We start from the raw sequence: 10034 nt of genomic DNA, 5'->3' as shown, positions 1-10034 counted from the left end.
GAAAGACAGGAGTAAGAGTACCAGAGGGAATATCCGGAAGGTGAGAGGGCGTGGCATTTTGGAACAGCGAAAGAAAGACAGGAGTAAGAGTACCAGAGGGATAAAGAATTTAGGTCAGACAGAATGTTTGCCAGAGGAGAAACAGAGTCATTTGCCTTTAAAGTGTAAGCTACCTTAATATCATCAGCCAAAAGAAAAAGGATCCATAGGTGATTGAATCAGTGGCCTTATTGATGTGAAGTACAACGGATTCACGGATTGATAAACAGGACCGAGGCTTCTGCCCACGTCTCCCGGGTCGCTTCTCCTCTTGTCGGTCAGTGGGGTCAAGCGCACTACTCCGAGCAAATATGCTGGTTGTATCGTCTGTTACGTTGAAAATGAACTTCCCCACGTTTATTATGTCCCCATTTGTAGCCCCCGCTCCACTTTGGTACTTAGTGTGTATATATGAACTGACCTTTGTTTGTCCTTATCACTTCACCCTTGAGGCCATCCGGCCATTCGTGTCTGACTTTGCACGTGTGACTGTCGCACGTGGGAGCCTGTTTGCTCCCTTGCTTTGCACGTTTGAAGTCCAAACGGACCGTTTCTTCTGGACGCGTATCTACTGTCGAAGTTTGTATAATTTGTACAATTTCTTTTGCACTGGTAGTACCGTATAGAAACCCAGCTCCGACTTTATTTTACCTACCCTGAGGTTCTGGTATTACGCGTCACTCAAAGATACCGTTCGCCCGTTACACCGCTAATGGGAAGAGGTGATGAGGACAGGTCCCCGACCTTGGTTACCTTGGCTCTCCCAGTGAGGTGTGTTAGCATGTGTTAGCTGACCGCCGTGCCATAAACGCATACTGCCGGTTGTTAAGGGTCTTGGTGGTGAGTAGGTTATCCATGACAGGGACTTTGATAAGGAGCTCCAGGGTACGAGGGGGTAAGTAGGTGCGATGGATGCCACGATAGCTAGATGAAGCAGTTTGTGGACCTGACTTGCAGTGTAGAACAATGGTAGAGTGCCTCCGCCGACTTGTAATTGTGTCAGTGATAAGGGGGATACGTAAGAGACCAAGGATGAAGGTGCTGATGTCCGGGCCACCAGCTCCCAAGATGAGCGAAGGGATACCGTCTTGGTCGGGAAACTGGAGTGCCTGAGGCGGACGAGTGATAAACTTATGTCAGACAAAGTATCAACAGAACAGACCAAATGACTCATTCCAATAGGTTATATCTATTTGCCGCCTCCATCTCCCGTATTATCTTCACTGCACATGCCCTTCCTCATTCTAAATTTCTGCTGGATGACATTAATCTGCCAGACTAAAGGCCCCACCCGTTGCGCCTCACGGCTTGCCAAACTTAATGTGGAGGGCTTCTCCCAAATTGTATGAGGCTCCGCTGGTGTCTGTATACCCTGAACCTAATATTCTCCAATGATGGCCATCTGGCTACAGCTGCAGTTGCTCCATGCTTCCCAGGAAGTGATCAATGCGTCATTTCTTGCAACGCGGTCAATCATGGCCGAACCGTTCCCCTGAATCCATCCCTGTTTTACTCCCTCTCCGGATACTTTATCAGCTTTTTCGTTCACGTTGGCTTCCCAGGATGGGAACGACCTCTTCCTATCGACAAATACACACCATTTCTGTGTCATCTTTTACCTATAGACTGCTCCTCACCTTGTTTCTCCTGTCTCCAGTATCTCCGTCCAGGTTGATTTATTAAACTGCCTGGATGCCAAAATACGCCGGGCTATCAAAGAATATCGGAAGTCTCGGGATATTTAGTCACTATTTTTCATCAATAAACTGCCTGGCGACGGAGAATCCTTCGGGTAACTCTCGAAAGCCGAGAAGAGAACATCATCCTTGGAGCTCCGTCCTATTTCAAAACATTCAGCCGACCGTTGTGTAGGCGTCGTATCCCTAACATACGCTCAACTGCGTGTTTACGTTTCACAGATTGTGACCCCATCACGGATGCTGTCAATAAACCAGAACATCTGATCACTTACTTCCCCAGCTGCTGAAAACCCATTCCTCCAAACTCTAAACCCACACCCACTGCTACACATCTCCAAATTCTTGTCGGTCCGGGTAACCAGACTCTCAGTAACATGACCATCTCCTTGGATGACGTTTTTTTCTTTTCATCTGAGGATTAAGGACTCTGCCGTGCCGGGGACCGACGGCCTTACAGTTCGTGTTTTGAGACAAGGCGGCCAAGATTTTTAAATTCTTGTAATAAATCTTTTTACACACTTTACAGGTCATGAAATCACCCCCTACAGGTGGAGGAAATCCATTATCCAAATCCAAATTCAGACAAACTCCCTCTAACTCTTGGGAAATCCAACATGCCTCGCTCTTAATGGAAACCCTTGAACGTCTGGTCAAAAGTTCATTAACCAAGTTCCTCCTGGCTATTAGTTCCACAGATTCCCCTCTGCCGCGCCGGGGACCGACGGCCTTACAGTTCGTGTTTTGAGACAAGGCGGCCAAGATTTTTAAATTCTTGTAATAAATCTTTTTACATACTTTACAGGTCATGAAATCACCCCCTACAGGTGGAGGAAATCCATTATCCAAATCCAAATTCAGACAAACTCCCTCTAACTCTTGGGAAATCCAACATGCCTCGCTCTTAATGGAAACCCTTGAACGTCTGGTCAAAAGTTCATTAACCAAGTTCCTCCTGGCTATTAGTTCCACAGATTCCCGGCAGTACCGACTCCTATCTCGAAGATACGTTATTGGCTGCCAGTTTCCTCTTTTTGAGACCACCACAGAGGCCTGCGACGATGGATACTATACTGTAACAGTTTTCACGGATACTCAAATAGCCTTTGACCAGGCTCCTTATGCATCCTTGCTAAACAAACGTAGTGCCGTTGGCATCACGGGAACCTTATCTTAGTGGTTCGCCCCCTACCTATTAGACAGGGCGCAAATAACGCAAATCGGGCACATACAATCATCTCCACTATCGAGCACCAATGGAGTCATGCAAGGAAGCGTACTAGCCTCATACTTTTCTAACTGTACATCGATGATGCCTTTGGCGCCACATCCCATGGTGATGTTAACCTCTTCGTGGACGATATATAAATCGCGTACACACTCCCTCTCTCTGCACAAGCCCTTACCATTCAACAAATTGGGAAAGACTTAGATTCACTGACTCGCCAGTCAAACGACTCTGGCCTGAGGTTCTCCTACACGAAATCCTGGATAACTTCCTGCTGCTGCTCCTAACAGCTGATACCTTCACAATTAAGTTAAATATTATTACTCATTCAAAATACATCAAACATCGTGGCCTCAGATAATCCTGTACGTTAAGCTTTTCCCACCAGGTTGCCAGAACACGAGGTTTAGTCTTTTAATACTGCGCTCATTTCACTTTCCTCACAACGGCTATGCATAACACCTCGTGGACGATATATAAATCGCGTACACACTCCCTCTCTCTGCACAAGCCCTTACCATTCAACAAATTGGGAAAGACTTAGACTCACTGACTCGCCAGTCAAACGACTCTGGCCTGAGGTCCTCCTACACGAAATCCTGGATAACTTCCTGCTGCTGCTCCTAACAGCTGATACCTTCACAATTAAGTTAAATATTATTACTCATTCAAAATACATCAAACATCGTGGCCTCAGATAATCCTGTACGTTAAGCTTTTCCCACCAGGTTGCCAGAACACGAGGTTTAGTCTTTTAATACTGCGCTCATTTCACTTTCCTCACAACGGCTATGCATAACACCAATCGCGGAATTCTGCCCCGCATTTTCTTCCTTTATAATCAAACTTGTAGATTCGGGATTGGAAGCATTCAAAGCTCTTTCACGAAAAAGCTGTTACCTAGGACCAACCCTCTCTCTTACGGACTCCGCTGACAAATTCTAGGCCTCGAACCACCATAGCACAGGCGGGTTATGTAAATTTAACTCCAACATCGTCTGCTAAACAAAAGCGCCTTTAAAGCATAAGCTGGACCGAAGTCATACAGGAGTCCTTGATACAAATTCCGTAACTCCTGCAACCTCTTGGTGTGAAGGCTAGTTCGTACAAACCGACGCCACTACATATTTCTAGTTTACTACGGTTGCACCCGAAGCAGCCCTCCCGAGCTGCTGCGAAACTTCACGCCTCATCATCATAGTAATATTTATTCCCAACTGGTGGGTGGCATACCATCAGGCATGATTATACGTCCACAGTCAGAATAAAGCATGACTGTGGGAGTTGCGGGTAGTAGAGAGTGCGCGAAAAAAAACGATGTCATAAACAGAGGATAATGTTTGATGAAGACAATTGTAATAGGCTCGTTTCCCAACTTGGACGGAGCATGCTGATTGAGGCATGATCGGATCGTCACAACATGAACACTGCAGGCCACAACACAACACGGCAGGAGGTACAACAAACAAGGTATGCTTGTCACGCGATAAGTCATCGCAGTTGCAGGAACCGAGAAAAACTAGGACAATGGTCATGTGGTCCGGCTGACAAGAACTAAAAGTGAGAACCATTGCTCGCTTTGAGTGACCTTGGGTGGTTGAGTAAATGACCAGAGCCACAACAAGCGAAAACTGGGGCGGATATGCAATAATTCGAAGTAGAAGTTAATGGCAAGCTTTGACTTGAAAATATGATTTCCCTGAAACTGAGTAGACTCACTTAGTATTGGTGACCATCATCCTACTCTTTTCATTGACCTCAACGACCACCATGACATTCATGCAACCTATTGGACTACTCGTTCGAATTCAACCACCTCTGCGTCCCCATCCAACCTAACCCCTTCAATTGACTTTCCAGCAACAGTACAACCAGTGGGTCTGCTTGTTCTCAGATTGCACCATATTTTTGAGACCAAACTTGCCGTGTTGCCCCAATTCGAATTATCCCATCTCCACCTCCACTTTTGCTTGTTATGACTCCGGCCATTTTCCCGACCGCCCAAGGTCACTCATGGTCAACAATGGCTTTCCAGTTTTAGTCCATGTCAGCCGACTGAGTCACAAGTTGGGAATATACATTATTATTATTACTACTATTATTCGTCTTCTTCCTAGATTGCCTTAGTATCGTCCAACTCGCTAATAGCCTCCGGAGAATTTTGTCTACAATCTCAAAAATTCTACCCCGCCATTCATTACGTGTTTGATCTCACTTAGCACGCCTATTCTTTGCCCATTAACACCGAACTGCCCTCTGTATCAAGTAGTAAAATAGCATATACTGGCAATCTTAGCTTGACCTTGATGGCCAGACTACTGGGTGAAGATCCACCCTTATTAAGTCTCGTTTAAAAATAATAACAACAATAATGTTTATTACCAACTTGTGGGTGACATACCGTCAGGCATTATCGTAATGTTACGGTCAGAATAAAAGCATGACTGGCGGGGATTGTGGGCACGGACCGTTAGGAAAAGGGACAGCATCATAGGGAGTGGGCACTGTTTGATGTAGGCATGATCACCACTAAACCTGCATGGGTAGGGAAGCATATTTAATACGCGTTACTGGCGAGAAAATCGAGCAACATCTGATCATTAGGATTTGAAGGTAGCGGGCAAAAAATCAAAGCGAGAGAGGGCAAAGCAAGAGGCTTCCTGCCAAACACATAACAACAAAAGTGTAATGTTAAAACCGATGAACCAGAAAATCAGATCGGGTGGAGCAGCAGCGTTGGTATCATCCAGCCGACCATGTTGAACTAGAACCCAAACCTACCGCTGATGCTTCGTTGATTTAAGCTACTGAGCTCATGGCCAGAGTCACAAAAACGGGGATGACGAAGTGGAGGGGTTGAAAAAGTGGATATGGGTTAACAGGACTCACAGAAATACGGTGTACGGTGAAACTGTAGAGACTCACCGGTATCACTATTGTGGATTCGGGCGTAACGGGTCCTTTGGAGAGTGTGATAATGGCAACACGCGAGCCGGAACACGAAATGTATAGAAACTTATTGAATTTTGTGGGGAGCACAGACACAGTAAAGGTTAAGTTTGAACGAAAAGTTCAGTAGGTTGGAATGAGGCAACTGGGGTCGGGTGGAGAGGTTGTCGTATTTGCAGCTAATGGAACAAGCAAGCGATAGAGCACGGACGAGAGAAGGGCTGGAATAGTTGTGGGCGTGCCATCAAACTGGGTATGGCAGTGCCAGATGTGTCGTGGAGGCAACTGGGGTCGAGTGGAGAGGTTGTCGTATTTGCAGTTAATGGAACATGCAAGCGACAGAGCACGGACGAGAGAAGGACTGGAATAGTTGTGGGCGTGCCATTAAACTGGGTATGGCAGTGCCAGGCGTCACTGGCCTGACATGCTTCGGTTTTTGGACAGCCCCGTAACAGATATTACAATTAAGGTGATTCGGCCGGGGTGTGCGGTTCTTTGAGCAGCGGTATGTATTTTAGGCTGGCTGAGGGAATAGGGCAGAACGAAGCCGATGTCGAATCGCAGGTTAATTTCGGTTCGTTTAAGGATCCTACCGTTGTAGATCATAGTCCAAGTGGAATGAATAACAGGCAACCAAATCGTCCAAACGGAGTTTTTTCGCCGAACAAAAACAATACGTGGGAGGGCATAGCAGGGTGCTTCCCGCATGGTACGTGACAAAATAACTTCAAACTGCAGAAAATGTGGAACCAGAATGACGAACCGGAGTCTGAAGTAGAACTTTCGCGATGGAACCGGCCGATTTGAACTAAAGCCCAAAACTGCAGTCTCCTGACCGTGGAATGTTGCGGGTATGGCCTGGGTCGCGAAAAAATGTAAGTGGAGATGGTGAAGTGGTAGGGTATGCACTGCGGATAAATGGTAGTAGAGAACTCAAAAGCACAGTGTGTATCGAAACTCGAGAGACCCAGCGGTGTTACTTTTTCTGCGGAGTCAGGTGTACAAGTTCCTTGAGAGAAACAGTTCACGCAGTCGCACAAGGAGGAACGCGAACTGCACGGAACATGACTGACTTGATGAGGAGTACAAAGTGAAAGACACCGAGATGTTTAGATCCAACGGAAGGTTCACACAGGCTTCTTCGGATGCCGTGAAGGGTGAAAAGGATATAGCCCAGAAGTTCTCGATAAACGCACGTAGGCCGGTTTTCAAATCGATAGCACTGCAATTGTAGGGTCGAACGTGCACCAAGATTAATAAACGAGATTAATAGAAGCAAATAGCAAAGACTGATGGCAAATGAGGGTGATTTTGTTTGAGCACATAAGCAAAAAGCGCGACATTTTGACGTAAATGATTTTGTTTCACTCGCAGGTGTTTTGCAGATAATGCACTGTGCGTAAGTCATGGCCCGCAGAGTGTTGAGGCTCGACTTATCGCCTAAATCGGCGATGAAGTGCAAATGCGTAGCGATTGTTGACCTTCCAAGTTTGCCCACTTGAATAAAATGCCATGAGTAACATTATCGGAATGTGCAGACGCATAGAAGAAACCCCGCGTAAGAGTCGTAACTCAGAAAACCCCATAGTTTCGCCTGAAATAACCGGCGTTTACTTCTGGTTGTCAGCTGTCTTAGTTCCGTCGTGATCAAGAGTTCACAGTCACAATAAAAAATGACCGTCGGGGATAGTGGGTACAGAGCTTTATTTTTTTCTTAATTCTGCTCTTTTAAATGAAGCCAGTCCTATGTAGTCAACACCGGTCAGATATTTTGTCGCAGGACAGGGTCAGGCCTCCGAAAAAACTACGTCTTTCCACAACCAAGTGGATTACGCTTTTGGGCCAAGGGCTGGGAACCTAGTACTTATCAGTTGCTGGCATATGTTCGTCAACATTCCTCTGCAATCCATCCCCATCCTACAAGTGAATGTTTTAGGAAATTTTGATTCGCAGTTATCTGGCAGACGCGCCTCATCTGTCCTTTTGCCAATCTGCAACGAACAAAGCAACTGATCTACCCAGTTGATGATGATTTCATCATCCGCAATATCTGTGCCGGAGCTGCCAGGTGGGTGACGCTGTATGTGAGCGCCAAATTTGTAGAATCCATGATCATATCAATCTTGGTAATGCTTGAACAGAGGTCATACCCTTCTTCAGGTGAGAATGTTACGTCACGGAAGCCTGCATGCAAAACTCAAGCTTGGCCGCTCACCGTAAGGCACCCAGGATAAAATCAGTTTCTCCACACCTCGGTCCCTATGTGTTTAGTAATTCGGAGCATTTAAGCGTGTAATACACGTCACAGTTGCAGTTCTGAGGCTAAATTCACGAGGTATGGTGGGGATTATCGGAGCTCATTGTCAATCAGGAAGCACGGTCACTGTCGCCAGCGTTAACGAATGAGTGCTTGAGTCGTCTGAGCTCTGTAGTGTCACACCAAAACGGGAAATTCGGGTCGGCGCTCGGATACAGAACGGAAAGCGCACACTATCTGAGATCCAAATCCCAATTGCCTCTGCTCAGCACGAAATTTCATGCGAACTCCTACGGTGCAATTCGACAGCCACCAGGCTTGATACAACCCACGTGAAGGAAGCGACTACTATCCGCCAGTGAATAGCCACAAATCATGACAGTTGGTCATTCTTATTTGAGTTCATTTGACTTTTGCAGTCAAAAAACGCTGGTACGTTGTTACCGACTGCTGTGTCTTTAGACGCTGGAAAATTAAGGAGGCGATGAAACAATCAACTAGTCCCGGAGAATAGGAAGCAGCCCATAAATTTCAAGAGCTTTGATAGCCGAGACCACAGATATATTAATCAAGCCATGATCTCCGGGGTCATTAAATATCCGTTAGTTAGGTCCTGAGATTCCCTTGCTGAGAGGCGGAAACTGTCACCACGATTGAGTCCACTGGGCAGTGCTTTCAAACATTGTCTAGCTCTCGGTGCTTCCACTCTTCATAGAGTCGAGCAAAATGAAGTAGACGGTCTTCTGACATGCAGCGAACGCGTCCGAACAAGTGTAACCTCTGGAGCTTGATTAATTTATCCATCGTGAAACAATAAATTTCCTACACAACCCTTAGAATCACCCCAGACTTGGAAATTTATCGTCCCTCCACGACCGACTTACGCTCCGGAGACACCGGTGGGCGAAAACTAACATCAGTCGTTCGCCCCCTGCGAGAAGGGTCTAAGTTTTTAATCCATGAAGCAGTATGAACCGACCTGCCACAGTTTGCACTCTGCCCTTGAAAACAAAATGTCATCTCGCTAGTGCCATTTATGTCGGAGTTCGCCCACGGCTTAGCTTACCATGATTCGAGAAGCAATCCTGTCTACAATCGGCTCAAATGAACTTATGCGACCATCCGTGTAAATGAATTTATCTACCACGCCAGATGACTGGTATGCAAGCGTGTGTAGTGGTCCGGCTGCCCAGAAGGCAACTTTGTTGGGTGTGTGGCCAAGGATTAAAAATAGTAACCCTATATTTAGTATGCAATAATAAAGAGGGTCCGATGAAACAGACCCGCTGATAATTGTTCTCTATAAAGTAGCTCGTCGTTGGCCTATGCCTTCTTTTTGGACAGTTCCCACATGTAATAGAATCCGAACGTAGTCTGACATGTTTTGATACCTGGGTTGGTGCGTGCAATTTGCCAAAGACCGCTGCAAGTGCGTGCAAACTCAGAAGATGAAGTCGAAACACCGTATTGTGTGGAATCTGCGAAAGCGCATTTTTGTAGTTTTGCGTTTTCAAAGAAAAACGCTTATGTAATTGACGAAATACGTGATGTCATATTGGAAGCAAAACAGATACAATACACCACGCATCGCAAAGTGTGATAGGGCGGGGCTGCCTAAGAATCTCTATCCACGTTAAGGCACGGTTGATGCATCCTTACCTCGGGTTAATCATATCTCGATTCCCAGGAGTTTCTCTACCGATAATCGTTGAACCCCCTCGAAGTAATATCGAATATCGCATGGGACTGTAGCGGACTAGGACCTAACCAGCGTGTTCGGATAAATTAACAAGCAAAAGTAACCAATGCAAAATCACAAAAGTCACAATGGGAAAGGAATGAGTAGTCAAATGGGGACTCACGA

General features: G+C 46.1%; 1 protein-coding gene across 1 annotated transcript in view; it reads right to left on the bottom strand.

Annotated features, from left to right (window-relative positions):
• Positions 1-815: 815 nt before the first annotated feature.
• The window catches only part of T265_00714 (hypothetical protein), a gene marked incomplete at both ends in the record, with an annotated part of 24525 nt that continues 15306 nt past the window's right edge, over positions 816-10034 (bottom strand). Inside the window, 3 exons of the mRNA XM_009164563.1 lie at positions 816-1148; positions 2259-2789; positions 9237-9409. Coding sequence (XP_009162827.1) covers positions 816-1148; positions 2259-2789; positions 9237-9409 — 1037 coding nt within the window. The remainder of the gene's footprint in view (positions 1149-2258; positions 2790-9236; positions 9410-10034) is intronic.

The sequence above is a fragment of the Opisthorchis viverrini genome (assembly GCF_000715545.1).
Source record: "Opisthorchis viverrini unplaced genomic scaffold opera_v5_7, whole genome shotgun sequence".
NCBI classification, from domain to species: domain Eukaryota; kingdom Metazoa; phylum Platyhelminthes; class Trematoda; order Opisthorchiida; family Opisthorchiidae; genus Opisthorchis; species Opisthorchis viverrini.
Note: the sequence above shows the minus strand (reverse complement) of the source record. Positions and strands in the feature narration are given on the sequence as shown.